General features: G+C 27.5%; 1 protein-coding gene across 5 annotated transcripts; it reads right to left on the reverse strand.

Annotated features, from left to right (window-relative positions):
• Positions 1-400: 400 nt before the first annotated feature.
• On the reverse strand, positions 401-19,941 carry LOC107955126 (LRR receptor-like serine/threonine-protein kinase GSO2). Of its 5 annotated transcripts, XM_041110336.1 has the most exons (12): positions 19,057-19,941; positions 18,554-18,625; positions 15,981-16,052; positions 14,636-14,707; positions 10,168-10,239; positions 9,478-9,549; positions 6,867-6,938; positions 6,638-6,709; positions 5,308-5,379; positions 2,069-2,140; positions 1,389-1,460; positions 401-754 (listed from the first exon to the last, which is right to left on the reverse strand). In XM_041110336.1, exons 1-12 carry the CDS (start codon positions 19,781-19,783, stop codon positions 642-644), a joined length of 1,560 nt encoding a protein of 519 aa, XP_040966270.1. In that variant the 5' UTR covers positions 19,784-19,941; the 3' UTR covers positions 401-641. The 5 variants fall into 5 exon arrangements, with proteins under 5 accessions (XP_040966270.1, XP_040966274.1, XP_040966271.1 ...); XM_041110337.1 differs by lacking the exon at positions 6,867-6,938 and having other exon boundaries at positions 627-754; positions 19,057-19,940; XM_041110338.1 differs by lacking the exons at positions 2,069-2,140; positions 5,308-5,379 and having other exon boundaries at positions 627-754; positions 19,057-19,938.
• Positions 19,942-20,231: the final 290 nt, after the last annotated feature.

Genomic DNA, 20,231 nt, shown 5'->3' on the forward strand with positions numbered 1-20,231 from the left:
GGAAAGACCTGGTACTTAAGCGATCCTTGTGATCCACCTCTCTTTCCTGGGAATTGAAATTAGTGTGATTTTTAGTACAATAATTTTACTCTTTTACACGCTTTTGCACAAAAATTGGTATTAGAGCTAGATTCGTACTTGGGGAATACAATTGTTCACGGCACTGTTCACGTACAGTAGTTGGTAGAGTTGAGTAGGATGTTTTCTAATAAATCTGCATTCTAATCGATGGTAATTCAAGAAATACTACACTGGATATTAAATCCAATAGTATCAAGAATCCACATTTCACTAGTTTAATATTCAAACCATCATATTTGTTATATTGAATTTAAGTAATTAGTAATTCAAGTTATTGATATTTTCAAACCATAATATGTCACTCAAAATCTCAAATTCATCCAACAAAAAGAAATCATCACTTTAGTTAATTAAATCAAGAACAAATAAAGTTATGGATGAACAAATATGGGAAGCAAAGAAATGTGACGGATCAAAAGGGACGAATAAGCTAATTTCTGCCATAAGGTAGATGGTGAACTTAGGATGTGGAGTTCCAATAAATACCTAAACATACCTAAACTTTTGGCCATTCAAATAGATTAGACTAATTTTTAATTACTTAAAAATATTGCATAAATTTAATAACAAAATGGAGAATAAAAGAAACATGAAATTATACCTGTCAATTTGTTATTGCTAAGATCAAGAACTCGAAGAGAAGTCAAGTTTCCAATTACAAGAGGAATTTCACCTGAAACGTATAATTAAATCGGTCAAAATTTGCAAATATTTTCCTAGCAAACCCTTAATTTATTTGTTGAGCATATTAGTGTCTGTTTCATTTACCTATTTTTAAATATGCAAGTTTTGTTTAGTCTTATAGTACTTATGATAACCCAAAAATATTTTAATTATAATACTCAAATTAACAATAAAATAAAAAATATTTATCTTTGTGCCAGAAAAAAACACCGCATAGATCATAAAAAGGAAAAACTAAAACATCCAAAAGAATATGTCAAACACTAAACACAAAATTCATAGTTGTAGAGGAGAATTAGATACATTGGTCCCATAATATGTCACTCAAAATCTCAAATTCATCCAACAAAAAGAAATCATCACTTTAGTTAATTAAATCAAGAACAAATAAAGTTATGGACGAACAAATATGGGAAGCAAAGAAATGTGACGGATCAAAAGGGACGAATAAGCTAATTTCTGCCATAAGGTAGATGGTGAACTTAGGATGTGGAGTTCCAATAAATACCTAAACATACCTAAACTTTTGGCCATTCAAATAGATTAGACTAATTTTTAATTACTTAAAAATATTGCATAAATTTAATAACAAAATGGAGAATAAAAGAAACATGAAATTATACCTGTCAATTTGTTATTGTAAAGATCAAGAACTCGAAGAGAAGTCAAGTTTCCAATAACAAGAGGAATTTCACCTGAAACGTATAATTAAATCGGTCAAAATTTGCAAATATTTTCCTAGCAAACCCTTAATTTATTTGTTGAGCATATTAGTGTCTGTTTCATTTACCTATTTTTAAATATGCAAGTTTTGTTTAGTCTTATAGTACTTATGATAACCCAAAAATATTTTAATTATAATACCCAAAAATTTCAGGCCCATATTTTGGGCCGGGCCGAGCCCGGGCCTAGGACGAGGGCCAAAAATTTTTCTAGGCCCAGCCCAAACCTAGCCCGACCCATGATCACCTCTATTGCATACAATATGTTTCCCTAAACTACTTATTATTTATCTCTCGCCACAAATTATCAAAAACACATTTGCATTTTAAGCCAAACATTTATAATAGTGATAAGTGCCGTATTGATTAATAATATATAACAATTAAAAAGGGATTGCATAAATGTAACAACAACAAGAAAAAAATGATATTATACCTAATAAGTTGTTATTAGAAATATAAATAGCTTCGAAAATGGTCAAGTTTCCAATAGTTGATGGGATTTCACCTAAAAATATAAATAAATGGGTCAAAATAATCAACGGAATTTCACCTAAAATATAATAAAGATGATATTATACCTGTAAAGTAGTTAAGACCCAGATTGATGTCCGTGAGGGAAATAAGGTTTCCAATAACTGACGGAATTTCACCTAAATATATAATTAAAATCATCAACATTTATTTCACAAAAAAGTCAAAATTTATTAATTATTTTTATAATAAACCTTAAAATCGTCAAAAATTAAAGCTACTTCAGGGTTGTATTTTGTGAGACTGTGGGAGTTGTGTGAAGAAGAGAAAGACACAATAATAGTGTGCGGTGTTATCAATGCGGATTAGAATAAGTTTGAAACATATAATATGTACCGTGTTTCTATGTAATCAAAGCTACAACTCATGTACTCTATTTCTTTCCTATTCAATAATATCAACTATGGCTTAGCAACAACTAAATCAAGACATAAAACAATAAGGCAAATCTAAAAGATAGAAGGAATAGCTAATTAGTAGTGTGTGATTCAAAAGGTATAAAGTAGGTCCAAATTAAAATTAAATCTTAATAGAATTTAATGTGAAATTTAACTCTTTTCTTATCACCAAATAAATTTAGTTTTAGAGAAATTAGAAGTTTTAATAAAATAATTGAAATAACTGATTGTTTATGACTAGGTGAAATTTAGATGAACAAACATATAACTAATAATTTATATATTCTATTTCTCTCATATGAACTATGGTCTAGCAAATTTATATCCAAAAATATATATCAAATACTAAACACAAAATTCATAGTTGTAGAGGAAATATTCGACGCCCCTTAAAATGGAAAATTTTTCATTTAGGCCCTTTAAGTTTTTTAAATTTTAAACTAGAAAAGGTAAAATTTCACTTTACTCCCTAAAAATATAAAAATTTGATTTAATCCTTTAAAAATTTTAAAGATATAGGTTATTAAAATGTAATAGTGCATTTTTACTATCGTAAAAATTACAATATGATTTTGGTCACCCTAAAAGAATTTTCTAGTTTCTCCCCTAACGAGTATACTTGAAAAGTCCTATGGTAATTGATTTTGATTGTAATTACTTGTAACTACTCACATAATTACTTTAATTCTCAACCCCCCATAAGAATTGATCAAGAGTGTAAATGAATCCATGAAACCTACTAATTAGAATAATTACTCAAATATGTCATACATTTATATTTACATGTAATTACACTCAAATTCAATTATTAGTTAATTTTCTTAAAATAATATATTTAATAAATAAAATATGACTTATTTAAACTAAACGACTCCGAAAATCAATTATCTAAACCTAAAAGTGATATTTAGGTTATCTGAACAAAAATATTGAAAATAAGTTAGAAGTAAAAAAAGTTAGGCTTTTAAAAAAGTTTATAGTATGCTATTATTTATTTTATATTATATGTATATATTGCATGGAAAACAAATATAAATACTTATAATAAATATATATTTGTTGTTAAAATGAAAATTACTAAGTTGTCTTTGTTTAGAAATTTAATAAATAATTTTTTTAAAATTACTAAATATTAAAAAATAATATGAAAAGAATAAGGTAAAAAGATTTATCTGGTTCCTCTCGATTTCGAAATTGAATAAATTAGTCTCCTTAAAAAAATTGAAACAATTTAATCTCTGTCTATCTTGAAAGTTAGCAATGAAGGAAATTAATCATGACGTTAATTTCTTTTGTCAATTGTGTATGATTTTTATTAGTATAATAATAAATTTAACTCTCAATGTTTACATATTTTGTTAACTTGATCTTGATTCTAAAAAAATTCAATAAATTTTGGCTCAACATTTACAAAAATATTGCTGGTTAAATTTATTAAATCATGACCAAATTGATATAACATGTACATTATGAAAAATATTAACGATGTGATTAAATATTTTTAATTGCTTCCTTTCGAAATTGATAGAGATTAATTAGATACATTGGTCCCATAATATGTCACTCAAAATCTCAAAATCATCCAACAAAAAGACATCATCATTTATATATTCTATTTTAAAGAAGTTATTGGAAAGAATAATGTACTTGAGAGAAATAAGATTTCTAAAAATAGATGAAAAACATATAATTAATAATTTTATATATTCTATTTTGATGAAAAAACAGTCTGTATTTTTAATTACTTAAAATATTGCATAAATTTAATAACAAAATGGAGAATAAAAGAAACATGAAATTATGCCTCTCAATTTGTTATTGTTAAGAGAAAGTATTTGGAGAGAAGTCAAGTTTCCAATAACAAGAGGAATTTCACTTGAAACATATAATTAAATCAATAAATATATAATTATTTTTATTAATTACTTTAAGAGTTTAATAAGGCAAATCTAAAAGGTAGAAGAAATAGCTAATTAGAAGTTGTGCGTGATTCAAAAGGGTATAAAGTAGGTCCAAATTAAAATCAAATCTTAATATATTTTAATGTAAAATTTAACTCTTTTCTTATCACCAAATATATTTACTTTCAGAGAAATTACGAGTTTTAATAAAATAGTTGAAATAAGTGATTGTTTATGACTAGGTGAAAATTAGATGAAAAAAACATATAATTAATAATTTATATATCTATTTCTCTCATACTATGGACTATGGTCGAGCAAAAATTAATAAAAAATCAAACGGATAGAAATAGCTTAGTTACAAGATTGATGTTAATCCAATAAATTTTTAAAAAAAACACATTGTTTCCAAAAGGGTAAGAAATAGGTCCAAATTATAATTCAGAACATAAATTAATTTAATGTAAAATTTAAATAAAATTTAAAATTCTTTCATTATCAAATAAATTTCTTAATAAAATACTTTTAGTGAATTAATTAGAAGTCTTACTTATTAACAATAAAAAAATATTTATCCTTGTGCCAGAAAAAACACCGCATAGATCATAAAAAGGAAAACTAAAACATCCATAAAACCACTAAACACAAAATTCATAGTTGTAGAGGAGGATTAGATACATTGGTCCCATAATATGTCACTCAAAATTTAAAAATCATCCAACAAAAAGAAATCATCATTTCAGTTAATAAAAGCAAAACAAATAAAGTTATGGATGAACAAATATGGGAAGCAAAGAAAAATGATGGATCAAAAGGGAGGAATAAGCTAATTTCTGCCATAAGGTAGATGGTGAACTTAGGATGTGGAGTTCCAATAAATACCTAAACTTTTGGCAATTCAAATATATTATACTAATTTTTAATTACTTAAAAAGATTGCATAAATTTAATAACAAAAAGGAGAATAAAAGAAACATGAAATTATACCTGTCAATTTGTTATTGTCAAGATAAAGCTCTCGAAGAGAAGTCAAGTTTTCAATAACAAGAGGAATTTCACCTGAAACATATAATTAAATCAATCAAAATTTGCAAATATTTTCCTAGCAAACCCTTAATTTATTTATTGAGCATATTAGTGTCGGTTTCATTTACCTATTTTTAAATATACAAGTTTTGTTTAGTCTTATAGTACTTATGGTAACCCAAAATATTTTAATTATAATACTCAAATTAACAATAAAAAATATTTATCTTTGTGCCAGAAAAAAACACCGCATAGATCATAAAAAGGAAAAACTAAAACATCCATAAAACCACTAAACACAAAATTCATAGTTGTAGAGGAGAATTAGATACATTGGTCCCATAATATGTCACTCAAAATCTAAAAATCATCCAACAAAAAGAAATCACCACTTTAGTTAATTAAAGCAAGAACAAATAAAGTTTTGGATGAACAATATGGGAAGCAAAGAAAAATGACGAATAAGCTAATTTCTACCATAAGCTAGATGGTGAACTTAGGATGTGGAGTTCCAATAAATTCCTAAACATACCTAAACTTTTGGCAATTCAAATAGATTATACTAATTTTTTTTCATGAATCAAATTCTAATGGTTAAAATTATGAAATGAGTAATTATTATTTTTACAGCAAAAATGTGAGTATATAAAGAAAAAGAAAAACATAAAATGTAGAGCAATATAAAAAGAAGTTTTAAGAATAATAGTAAAGCAGGACATTTGGTTTTGCTTATATAAGAAGTTGGTTCATGCATAGGGATGTCATATTACCCATGTTTGCATTTAAATATTTGTATTAAGAAATATATTATTTGAAAGAGTTTAATAATTTTAAGCTGTCTAATAATAAATAAATTAGTCTAAGAAAAATAATGCATCTTATACCAATATTCTTATATTTGTCTAATTTCAAAGTAGTTAAAGGATTAAATGTGTAATTAATTGTATTTTTAAAACGACAGTTATTTTTATTTATATACTTTCGGAGAAATTAGAAGTTTTAATAAAATAGTTGAAATAAGTGATTGTTTATGACTAGGTGAAAATTAGATGAAAAAACATATAATTAATAATTTATATATCTATTTCTCTCATACTATGGACTATGGTCGAGCAAAAATTAATAAAAAATCAAACGGATAGAAATAACTTAGTTACAAGCTTGATGTTAATTCAATAAATTTTTAAAAAAAAACACACACATTGTTTTCCAAAGGAGAATAACAAAAAAATTTAAAATATTGCATAAATTTAATAACAAAAAGGAGAATAAAAGAAACATGAAATTATACCTGTCAATCTGTTATTGAAAAGATAAAGCATCTGAAGAGAAGCCAAGTTTCCAATAACAAGAGGAATTTCACCTGAAATGTATAATTAAATCAGTAAATATTTGTAAATATTTTCCTAGCAAACCTTTAATTTATTTGTTGAGCATATTAGTGTCGGTTGATTTACCTATTTTAATTATGACAAACCAAAAATATTTTAATTATGACAACCCAAAAAATTTAATTATACCTGTCAATTTGTTATTGCTAAGAGAAAGGTATTGGAGAGAAGTCAAGTTTCTAATAACAAGAGGAATTTTACCTGAAACATATAATTAAATCAGTAAATATATAATTATTTTTATTAATTATTTTAAGAGTTTAATAAGGCAAATCTAAAAGGTAGAAGAAATAGCTAATTAGAAGTAGTGTGTGATTCAAAAGGGTATAAAGTAGGTCCAAATTAAAAATCAAATTTTAAAATAATTTAATGTAAAATTTAACTCTTTTCTTATCACAAATAAATTTACTTTCAGAGAAATTAGAAGTTTCAATAAAATAGTTGAAATAAGTGATTGTTTATGACTAGGTGAAAATTAGATGAAAAAAACATATAATTAATAATTTATATATCTATTTCTCTCATACTATGAACTATGGTCGAGCAAAAATTAGTAAAAAAATCAAACGGATAGAAATAGCTTAGTTAGAAGTTTGCATATCTCATTTTATTTACTCTCACTAGACATTTAATCTTTTAAGGTAACTTTTATTTTATTTACTTAAAAAATTGCATAAATTTAATTAAAAAAAGGAGAGTAAAAGAAACATGGAATTATATTGTCAATTTGTTATAGCTAAGATAAAGTGATTGGAGAGAAGTTAAGTTTCCAATAACAAGAGGAATTTCACTTGAAACGTATAATTAAATCGGTCAAAATTTGCAAATATTTTCCTACCAAGCCCTTAATTTATTTGTTGAGCATATTAGTGTCTGTTTCATTTACCTATTTTAAATATGCAAATTTAGTTTAGTCTTATAGTAATATGAGTAATATTGGGCTCCAACCACAGTACACGGTAAAAAATGAAAGCCAGAAAAATGCAAGACTGCATGTCTACACCATATTATTTTTATAAATAAAAGAGTAATCTCTCTATATAAATAAATGAGTTGGGTTGGATTTCATTTAATTGAAAATGAGTTGGATTGGCTGATTATTTGATTTTGGGTTAAATGAAAATCAACTTCAGCCTGGATGTAGGTATTGGGTTTAATGTAACTTATATAAAGAGTTTAGTATGTCGCTTTATTTGACTTATTTGGTTTGGACACTCAAATTTGAAATTGATCAATTAAACCAATAGAAATGAGTCTCAACTAAATAAAGTGAAAACTCAACTAAATAGAATTGGATTAAAGTGATTCAATTAATCAAGTTTTCACATACTTATAACCATCGTGATTCATTCATATTATTATTCTCATACTATATTCATGTTAAGTTGATGTATTTGGAAAGATCGAAGCTTTTTTTCTATTTTAGGGTGTCTCTTGGAGCACAGGTGAGATTATTAAGATATTATATATTTTGGGCAAAATAGTTTGTTTCTTTTCATAGGGAAGACATTTCTAGACAAAAAGAACAAAAGTTAGCAGTCGAGATGTCGGAAAGTTGGATCAATCTTTGCACTGATGGAGCGGTCCAAATTGCCTTGGGTGATTCTGAAGCGGGGGAAGTCAAAAGAAATGGAAAAAGGGAGTGGATTATGGGATACAACAAAAATCTAGGCAAATGCTCAGCCTTCAATGCTGAACTATGGGTAGTTCTTGATGGATTAGCTCTCATTCACAAAGGGCGCTATGATGGTGTATTGATACAAACTGATAGCTTGGAGGTGGTTAAAGCCATTCAGGACTCCTCTCCCTCAAGCTCGAATTCTACCCTCATCAGATGTATAAATGTACGTTCATGGGCCATTCAACATTTTCCTAGAGAACATAATAAAGTTGCCGATTGCTTGGCCAAAATGGCCTTTGGTACGAATATGTCACTTTAGTTAATTAAATCAAGAAAAAATAAAGTTATGGATGAACAAATATGGGAAGCAAAGAAAAATGATGGATCAAAAGGGAAGAATAAGCTAATTTCTTCCATAAGGTAGATGGTGAACTTAGGATGTGGAGTTCAAATTATTGATATTTTTCTTATTCTTATATTTTTCTAATTTTAAAGTAGTTAAAGGATTAAATGTGTAATTAATTGTTTTAAGTCAAAAGTATTATAGTAATATAAAAATAAAATATGAGTATATAAAGAAATACTCAAATTTGTTTCTTATACTCAAAATGTTTACACATAATACACAATAATATTTAAAACTTTTTTTAATGAAATAATATTCAAAACTTCAACTTTATTTGGAAGAAAAATTGGAAATAAATAATATTTGCTATACACATGAATGATTAGTAGAGTTTAATTATATATATATATATTATATTTTAATATTTAATAAAATTACATCTTTTAATTCAAAAAGATATTTTAATCAACCGTTTTTATTAGTTTTCGAGTTCAGGCTTATATATTTAATATATATGTCGAGCTAGAAATAGTACAAAAAGTTGACATTTTTTGAAAGTACGATAATTTGAATAGAAGTAACATATACTAATGCAGAGTAATTGTTCCATATAATCCTTTTTATGATGAAATGATTGCTTAATTTACTTCGTAACTTCTTACATTTAGACATAATAATGAGGTTTTAATCTTTTAAGAACTTTTATTTTATTTACTTAAAAATTGCATAGATTTAATAAAAAAAAGGAGAATAAAAGAAACATGAAATTATACCTGTCAATTTGTTATAGCTAAGATAAAGTGATTGGAGAGATGTCAAGTTTCCAATAACAAGAGGAATTTCACCTGAAATGTATAATTAAATCGGTCAAAATTTGTAAATATTTTCCTACCAAGCCCTTAATTTATTTGTTGAGCATATTAGTATCTGTTTCATTTACCTATTTTTAAATATGCAAGTTTTGTTTAGTCTTATATTACTTATGATAACCCAAAAATATTTTAATTATAATACTCAAATTAACAAAAAAAATATTTATCTTTGTGCCAGAAAAAAACACCGCATAGATCATAAAAAGGAAAAACTAAAACATCCAAAAAAACACTAAACACAAAATTCATAGTTGTAGAGGAGAATTAGATACATTGGTCCCATAATATGTCACTCAAAATCTAAAAATCATCCAACAAAAAGAAATCATCACTTTAGTTAATTAAAGCAAGAACAAATAAAGTTATGGATGAACAAATATGGGAAGCAAAGAAAAATGATGGATCAAAAGGGACGAATAAGCTAATTTCGGCCATAAGGTAGATGGTGAACTAAGGATGTGGAGTTCCAATAAATACCTAAACATAACTAAACTTTTGGAAATTCAAATAGATTATACTAATTTTTAATTACTTAAAAATATTGCATAAATTTAATAACAAAAAGAGAATAAAAGAAACATGAAATTATACCTGTCAATGTGTTATTGCCAAGATAAAGCACTAGAAGAGAAGTCAAGTTTCCAATAACAAGAGGAATTTTACCTGAAACATATAATTAAATAAGTAAATATATAATTATTTTTATTAATTATTTTAAGAGTTTAATAAGGCAAATCTAAAAGGTAGAAGAAATAGCTAATTAGAAGTAGTGTGTGATTCAAAAGGTATGAAGTAGGTCCAAATTAAAAATCAAATCTTAAAATAATTTAATGTAAAATTTAACTCTTTTCTTATCACTAAATAAATTTAGTTTCAGAGAAATTAGAAGTTTTAATAAAATAATTGAAATAACTGATTGTTTATGAGTAGGTGAAAATTAGATGAAAAAAAAACATATAATTAATAATTTATATATCTATTTCTCTCATAGTATGGATTATGGTGGAGCAAAAATTAATAAAAAATAAAACGGATAGAAATAGCTTAGTTACAATTTTAATGTTAATTCAATATTTAAAAAAAACACACACACACATTGTTTCCAAAAGGGTAAGAAATAGATCCAAATTATAATTTAGAAGTCAAGTTTTCAATAACAAGAGGAATTTCACCTGAAACATATAATTAAATCAGTAAATATTTGTAAATATTTTCCTGGCAAACCCTTAATTTATTTGTTGAGCATATTAGTGTCTGTTTGATTTACCTATTTTGAAATATGCAAATTTTGTTTAGTTTTATAGTAACTATTTTAATAATATATACCTGATAATATATAACAACTAAAAAGGGATTGCATAAATGTAACAACAAAAAGAAAAAAAATGATATTATACTTGATAAGTTGTTATTAGAAAGTTCAATAACTTTTCGAGAGTGGTCAAGTTTCTAACAGTTGATGGGATTTTACCTAAAATATAAATAAATAGGTCAAAATATCTTGGTGCTAGAATTATGTTATCTTTTTTTTTAATTTATGTTTAATGTAGATAGCTAACTTAGAAGTAACCCAGGATATAGAGAAATTTTAATAAATACTCAAACACGTTGAACTTTTGACAATTTGTAACTCAAATTTGTTTCTTATACTCATAATAGTATAAGAAAAAAAAAGAAAACAATAATATTATACTTGATAAGTTGTTATTAGAAAGATCAATAGCTTTGAGGGTAGTCAAGTTTCCAATTATTAATGAGATTTCACCTAAAAATATAAGTAAGTTAGTCAAAGAAAAAGTAAAGCATCTAAAAATATATGTCTTATACCAAGATTTTTATATTTTTCTAATTTCAAAGTAGTTAAAGGATTAAATGTGTAATTAATTGTTTTTAAGCCAAAAGTATTATAGTAAGAAGTTAAAAGATTGTAATTAATTAGTAATATATAGCACCTGGTGGAGGAGGGAAAATACCAAAATGAGCTTTATAAAATGCAGTTTTTCGGGAATATAGAAAGTTGACATCAATGAGTCTCTCAACTCCACAAGTTTTTGCGCAAAAATAAAAACTAACAATATTTAAGCACATGAAATGCAATGAAAACAAACAACAGTTCTCAACCTAAAAAAAGTTTGGTTCTGCTAGCACTGAACTTAGTGGTTATTGTTTAAAGTCCCGCTTCACTACTTAAAACAACTGTTGATGGAAATTAGATAAAAATGAATGAAACAATAACCAGGCATTGTTTACCTTTGAAATGGTTGATAACAAGACCCAAAGTCTTGAGCAAAGTCAAATTTTCAGTTTCTGTAGGTATACTTCCCTCCAAGGAGTTGTTAAACAATGCTAAAAACTTCAGCTCTTTGCACTTGAATAAACTATTTGGAATTCTACCGGTAATTTGATTCCCACCCAAGCTCAACCTTTCTAGTTTTGACAAATTGCCTAGAGTAGATGGGATAACACCAATGAAGTTGTTAAGGTATAGAGACAATGTTTGAAGTTTACTGAAGCAACCAAACCATAATGGGATTTCTCCATTGAAGCTATTGTTACCAAAGTCCAAATATTTCATCCGACGCAAATTAGTTAACTCAATGGGTAAAGAGCCTAGGAAACTATTTTGATGAATATCGAGCCAAGCAAGGAAAGATAGATTTCCCAATTGAGAAGAAATGGTGCCTGTGAGATCCATGCTTGACAAATTCAGAGCAGTGACCCTATAGTGTTTAGATCCACATGTGACACCAATCCAGCTACAAAAAGAGGTAGAAGTAGACCAATTGGTTGTCAAGAAATTGTGAGGATCATGAGTTATATGAGATTTGAGTGCTAGAAGAGCAGATTGATCAACGGTGATGCTAGAATATTTTGCAGACAAAATAACCCCAAAGGTTACGAATAGCAGCCCAAACATAAATGGAGGGAGGAAGCTTGGTTTTGCCATAAGGTTGGACATGGGTGTAAGGCGCATCATAAGGAGAGAAACAACCGAGTTTAATACTTTTTAATGTTAGTTCAATATTCTTTAAATACTTTTCTAATTTGAAAATTCGTCACATGAATTGATGAGTCCCAGTTGGTTGGATGGACCTACATTGGTGTTTTTCATGCGTTGAGCCATTATTAATCTCCCTCATATTGGGTTGCCTTTTACACTTTCTTCCATTCAAACATGAATTTGTAAAGTGGCCTCCTTTTTCACCATTAATTTCACACAAGCTTTCCACAAGAAATGTTGTTTTAAGACTGCATTATTCACGTTTGGGCCAAACAATGAATTATTTTTCATCTATCCTTCCCAACTTTTACCCTTACTTTCCATTTTCAATTATTCTTTGTTTGATAAATCAATCAAATCATGAAATGAAAAGACAAGTAATGTGAAACGTGTTTGATTGAGATCCTCAATTTATTTTCTTCACGGTTGCTCCCAATTTCTTTCTATTAACACACATTGGCAACATGAATTCAAAGAATCACCATTTTCTAGCAAGCCATTAATTTATTTTTTTGAGCATTGTAGGCATTTTTTTTAGCACTAAACACAAAAATATTTGTAACTATTTTCCTAGCAAACCCTTAATTTATTTGTTGAGCATATTAGTGTCGTTTCATTTACCTATTTTTAAATATGCAAGTTTTGTTTAGTTTTATAGTACTTATGACAGCCCAAAAATAATTTAATTATAATACTCAAATTTATAGTTGAAATGATGATGAAAATTAGATGGAATAAAATAGTTCACGCTTATTAGTTTTGCTCAAATATAGGATACATCATCGAAGCCGAACATATATATATATATATTTAGAAACTTTTATTAGTTAGAAGTGATCATCTAATGTCAAACAACTCATACTATTGCATACAATATGTTTCCCTAAACTGTATGCTATTTATCTCTAGCCACAAATTATCAAAAACACATGTGCATTTTAAGCCAAACATTTATAATAGTGATAAGCGCCGTATTGATACAATTTCTTGCTAAGGAATCAGCAAACACACATATCTGCACATATAGACACACACATATATCTGCACATACAGACTACTAGGAACCCAAAAATGCCGCTAGACCCTAGATATAGTCTAGGTGAAAAGGGACTGAGGAGTTGAACAGTAAAGAAACTAGTAAGAACTCACATGATAATGAGCTTGTTGTAACAAGAATACAAAGATTGGGGCATAGTCTAGTTTCCAATTTCTATAGGCATAATTCCCTCCAAAGAGTTGTTATGCAATGATAAATACATCAACTCTTTACACTTGAATAAGCTATTTGAAATTCTACTAAAATTTAATTATGTGTCAAGCTTAATAATTGCAATTTAGAAATTTCATTATGTGTCAAGCTTAATAATTGCAATTTAGAAATGTTATCAAACATGTTGATAGTAGATGACCTATAATGAGATGATTAGTTTTGAAACTAATTTTTTACTGATGAAAATATATTTAAGATTTACACATGTAAGGAACCTGAATAAGAATTGTTATGAAAATATAACCAAATGAAGCTTGAAAAATTCCTAGCTATTATAGGAATCTGCCCTTCTAAATCATTGTTATATAATATCAACTGTTAAATATTTGAGTCGAAATTTATTATTTGAAAGAGTTTAATCATTTTAAGCTGTCTAATATTGAAAATATTAAATTAACTTTAGTAGAGTTTAATTATATATATTATATTCTAATATTTAATAAAATTACATCTTTTAATTCAAAAAAATATTTCAATCAATCATTTTTATTAATTTTCGAGTTCAAGCTTATATATATAATATATATGTTGAGCTAGAAATACTACAACAAGTTGAAATTTTTTAAAAGTATGAAATTTTGAATAGAAGTAACATATGCTAATGTGGAGTAATTGTTTCATATAATCCTTTTTATGATGAAATGATTGCTTAATTTACTTCATAACTTCTTACATTTGGACATAATAATGAGGTTTTAATCTTTTAAGGCAACTTTTATTTTATTTACTTTAAAAGATTGCATAAATTTAATAACAAAAAGGAGAATAAAAGAAACATGAAATTATACCTGTCAATTTGTTATTGCCAAGATAAAGCTCTCGAAGAGAAGTCAAGTTTCCAATAACAAGAGGAATTTCACCTGAAACATATAATTAAATCAGTCAAAATTTGTAAATATTTTCCTAGCAAACCCTTAATTTATTTGTTGAGCATTTTAGTGTCTGTTTCATTTACCTATTTTTAAATATGCAAGTTTTGTTTAGTCTTATAGTACTTATGATAACCCAAAAATATTTTAATTATAATACTCAAATTAACAATAAAAAATATTTATCTTTGTGCCAGAAAAAAACACCGCATAGATCATAAAAAGGAAAAACTAAAACATCCAAAAAACACTAAACACAAAATTCATAGTTGTAGAGGAGAATTAGATACATTGGTCCCATAATATGTCACTCAAAATCTAAAAATCGTCCAACAAAAAGAAATCATCACTTTAGTTAATTAAAGCAAGAACAAATAAAGTTTTGGATGAACAAATATGAGAAGCAAAGAAAAATGATGGATCAAAAGTGACGAATAAGCTAATTTCTGCCATAAGGTAGATGATGAACTTAGGATGTGGAATTCCAATAAATTCCTAAACATACCTAAACTTTTGGCAATTCAAAATTAAATTCTAGTGGTAAAAATTATGAAATGAGTAATTATTTTACAGCAAAAAATGTGAGTATATAAAGAAAAATAAAAATAAAAATGTAGAGCAATATAAAAAGAAGTTTTAAGGTAAGTAGGTTTGTTATTTTAAGAATATTAGTAAAGCAGGACATTTGGTTTTGCTTATATAAGAAGTTGTTTCATGCATAGGGATGTCATATTACCCATGTTTGCATTTAAATATTTGTATTAAGAAATATATTATTTGAAAGAGTTTAATAATTTTAAGCTGTCTAATAATAAATAAATTAGTCTAAGAAAAAATAATGCATCTTATACGAATATTCTTATATTTGTCTAATTTCAAAGTAGTTAAAGGATTAAATGTGTAATTAATTGTATTTTTAAAACGACAGTTATTTTTATTTATATACTTTCGGAGAAATTAGAAGTTTTAATAAAATAGTTGAAATAAGTGATTGTTTATGAGTAGGTGAAAATTAGATGAAAAAAACATATAATTAATAATTTATATATCTATTTCTCTCATACTATGGACTATGGCGGAGCAAAAATTAATAAAAAAAATCAAACGGATAGAAATAACTTAGTTACAAGCTTGATGTTAATTCAATAAATTTTTTTAAAAAAAACACACACATTGTTTTCCAAAGGAGAATAACAAAAAATATTTAAAAATATTGCATAAATTTAATAACAAAAAGGAGAATAAAAGAAACATGAAATTATACCTATCAATCTGTTATTAAAAAGATAAAGCATCTGAAGAGAAGCCAAGTTTCCAATAACAAGAGGAATTTCACCTGAAATGTATAATTAAATCAGTAAATATTTGTAAATATTTTCCTAGCAAACCTTTAATTTATTTGTTGAGCATATTAGTGTCGGTTGATTTACCTATTTTAATTATGACAACCCAAAAATATTTTAATTATAATACTTGAATTTATAGTTGAAATGATGATGACAATTAGAAGGAATAAAATAGTTCACGCTTAATAGTTTTGCTCAAATATAGGATACATCATCGAAGCTGAACAAATATATATATTTTTAGGAACTTTTATTAGTTAGCAGCGATTAGCTAATATCACACAACTGATAGTATTGCATACAATATGTTTCCCTAAACTGTATGCTATTTATCTCGCCACAAATGATCAAAAACACATGTGCATTTTAAGCCAAACATTTATAATAGTGATAAGAGCCGTATTGATACAATTTTTTGCTAAGGAATCAGCAAACACACACACATATCTGCACATATAGACACACATATATCTGTACATACAGACTACTAGGAATCCAAAAATGTCGCCAGACCCTAGATATAGTCTAGGTGAAAAGGGACTAAGGAGTTGAACAGTAAAGAAACTAGTAAGAACTCACATGATAATGAGCTTTTTGTAACCAGAATACAAAGATTGGGGCAGAGTCAAGTTTCCAATTTCTATGGGCATAATTCCCTCCAAAGAGTTGTTACGCAATAATTAATACTTGAACCCTTTACACTTGAATAAGCTATTTGAAATTCTACTGAAATTTGATTATCTGTGGAGCTTAATAATTGCAATTTAGAAATGTTATCAAACATCTAGGCAGTAGATGACATAATGAGATGATTAGTTTTGAAACTATTTTTGTATTGGTGAAAAGATATATAAGATTTACACATGTATGGAACCTGGATAAGAATTATTATGAAAATATAACCAAATGAAGCTTGAAAATTCCTAGCTATTATAGGAATCATTGTTATACAATATCAAATGTTATAAGAAATGATATTATACTTGTTATGTTGTTATTAGAAAGATTTATGATCTCGAGAGTAGTCAAATTGTTAATAGCCGAAAGGCTTTCACCTAAAATATATAATCAAATTTGTCAAAATAGCTTGATGATAGAACCCATGCACTTTATTTGTTTCTGTAATTAGAGAGAGAAGTCATGTACTCTGTTTCTCTTATATTAAACTTATGGCTGAAAACAGTTTGAGATTGTTTTCTCAAAAATACTTACTTATATTCTTTGACTTATCTTTAGATTGTGTTTATTGTTATCCCCTTCTTCACTAATACTCATCATCATCATCTTTCTTGATAAGCCAATCTCTAAGTTTTGAAATATATAAAACAAACAACTGTGACCATTAATATATCGCCCAAAATCTCAAAATCATTTAACACAAAGAAAATCATTGCTTTGATTAATTTAAGCTGAGAACAAACAACAATTGAGGGTGAACCCAAAGAAAAATGATGGATGAAAAGCCAAGATGAAGAAGCCAATTTCTACCATAAGGTTTTGTTTGGGTATAAGGCAAATCATAAGGAGACGAATAACTGAATTTAATAAATTTTAATCATTCTTCAGTATCTTTAAAATTTTCATTCCAAGGATGTAGGTGCAACATCCCTTGATTATAATGTAAAATTTCAAATTTCCATAGGGATACTTGCACCCAAAGAGTTGTTATAGAATGATAAAAATGTTAACTCATTGCACTTGATTAAACTATTTGGAATTCTACCCGAAATCTTATCGCCTCTCAACTTTAAGACTTGCAGTTTAGATAGGTTATCAAATATTTCTAACGGTAGATGACCTACAACGATAATATTATTACCTAGTTTTGACATTTCTAGTTTTGAGAAATTGCTTAGGGTAGATAGGGATAACACCAGTGAAGTTGTTGCTATACAAATACAAGCTTTTAAGTTTTAGAAATTATTGTTGCCAAAGTTGAAATATTCTAACTGATGCAAACTAGTGTACTCAATGGGTAAACAAACATAGAAACTATTGTTACAAATGTTGAGTTTGGCAAGGAAAGAAGATTTCCAGTTGAGATGGTATGGTGTTTGTGAAATCCATACCTAATGCATCAAGAGTTGTGATGTTTGAATTTATAAGTAAAAGTAATCTATGAGATTTTAGTGCTACAAGGTTGATTTGATTAACGGTGAAATTAGGTAGGGGATAAGGCTATTCAGAGAGGAGGGAAATAGTTGAGTGTAATACTTATATAATGTTCAAAATTCTACAAATACTTTGATTCTATGGATTAAGGCAGAGAACCTGACCATTTGAGAAAGAATTAGCCACAATTATTGGGCTACAACCCCAAAACAGGGACAGCCTTAACATACCCACAACTAATGTTCAATATTCTATAAATACAAAAAAAAAAATAGTCGAAGTATTAAATATATAATTGATTGGAGAGAAGTCAAAAGCTAATTAATAATATATAGGGATTGCATAAATGTAACAACAAAAAGAAAAAATGATATTATACCTGATAAGTTATTATAAGCAAGATCAATAACTTCGAGAGTGGTCAAGTTTCCAATAGTTGATGGGATTTTACCTAAAAATATAAAGAAACTGGTCAAAATAGCTTGGTGCTAGAATTATGTTATATTTGTGTGTGTACTTGTTTTTAAGCAAAAGTATTATAGTAAGAAGTTAAAATATTGTAATTAATTAGTAATATATAGCACCTGGTGGAGGAGGGAAAATACCAAAATGAGCTTTATAAAATGCAGTTTTTCGGGAATATAGAAAGTTGACATCAATGAGTCTCTCAACTCCACAAGTTTTTGCGCAAAAATGAAAACTAACAATATTTAAGCACATGAAATGCAATGAAAACAAACAACAGTTCTCAACCTAAAAAAAGTTTGGTTCTGCTAGCACTGAACTTAGTGGTTATTGTTTAAAGTCCCGCTTCACTACTTAAAACAACTGTTGATGGAAATTAGATAAAAATGAATGAAACAATAACCAGGCATTGTTTACCTTTGAAATGGTTGATACCAAGACCCAAAGTCTTGAGCAAAGTCAAATTTTCAATTTCTGTAGGTATACTTCCCTCCAAGGAGTTGTTAAACAATGATAAAAACTTCAGCTCTTTGCACTTGAATAAACTATTTGGAATTCCACCGGTAATTTGATTCCCACCCAAGCTCAACCTTTCTAGTTTTGACAAATTGCCTAGAGTAGATGGGATAACACCAATGAAGTTGTTAAGGTATAGAGACAATGTTTGAAGTTTACTGAAGCAACCAAACCATAATGGGATTTCTCCATTGAAGCTATTGTTACCAAAGTCCAAATATTTCATCCGACGCAAATTAGTTAACTCAATGGGTAAAGAGCCTAGGAAACTATTTTGATGAATATCGAGCCAAGCAAGGAAAGATAGATTTCCCAATTGAGAAGAAATGGTGCCTGTGAGATCCATGCTTGACAAATTCAGAGCAGTGACTCTATAGTGTTTAGATCCACATGTGACACCAATCCAGCTACAAACGGAGGTAGAAGTAGACCAATTGGTTGTCAAGAAATTGTGAGGATCATGAGTTATAAGAGATTTGAGTGCTAGAAGAGCAGACTGATCAACGGTGATGCTAGAATATTTTGCAGACAAAATAACCCCAAAGGTTGCAAATAGCAGCCCAAACATAAACGGAGGGAGGAAGCTTGGTTTTTCCATAAGGTTGGATATGGGTGTAAGGCGCATCATAAGGAGAGAAACAACCGAGTTTAATACTTTCCTAATGTTAGTTCAATACTTCGTAAGTTTATAGTAATTCCAACTGCGAGATGATCACAAATTCCAATTGGCAATTGGAAAATGAGAGAGATGTTTATGTTTTTTTTCATTTTCAAATATAATAAAGGCGATTGACGGAAGGGAAAACTTTCTCCTTGGTTTAAAAGTCCAGATATCAATTACAAGACATAAAAAACAAAGACAAGTATTGGGGGCCAGCAGATTGAAACTATTTGATTTAGTCTAATTATTACAACATGTTTGATTGAAACTATTTTGTAATCTCTGATTAAATAAATATTGAGAGGAAAAGACTTAAATTTTCTCTTTTTCCTTAGCTATAAAATTGAATTTCTAGTTTGGATTACATGCCTGTGGTTCTCATCTCTAGTTATGTAAGGCTGAGTCGCTGTTAGTT

This window comes from Gossypium hirsutum, unplaced genomic scaffold (assembly GCF_007990345.1).
Source record: "Gossypium hirsutum isolate 1008001.06 unplaced genomic scaffold, Gossypium_hirsutum_v2.1 scaffold_129, whole genome shotgun sequence".
Lineage (NCBI taxonomy): Eukaryota > Viridiplantae > Streptophyta > Magnoliopsida > Malvales > Malvaceae > Gossypium > Gossypium hirsutum.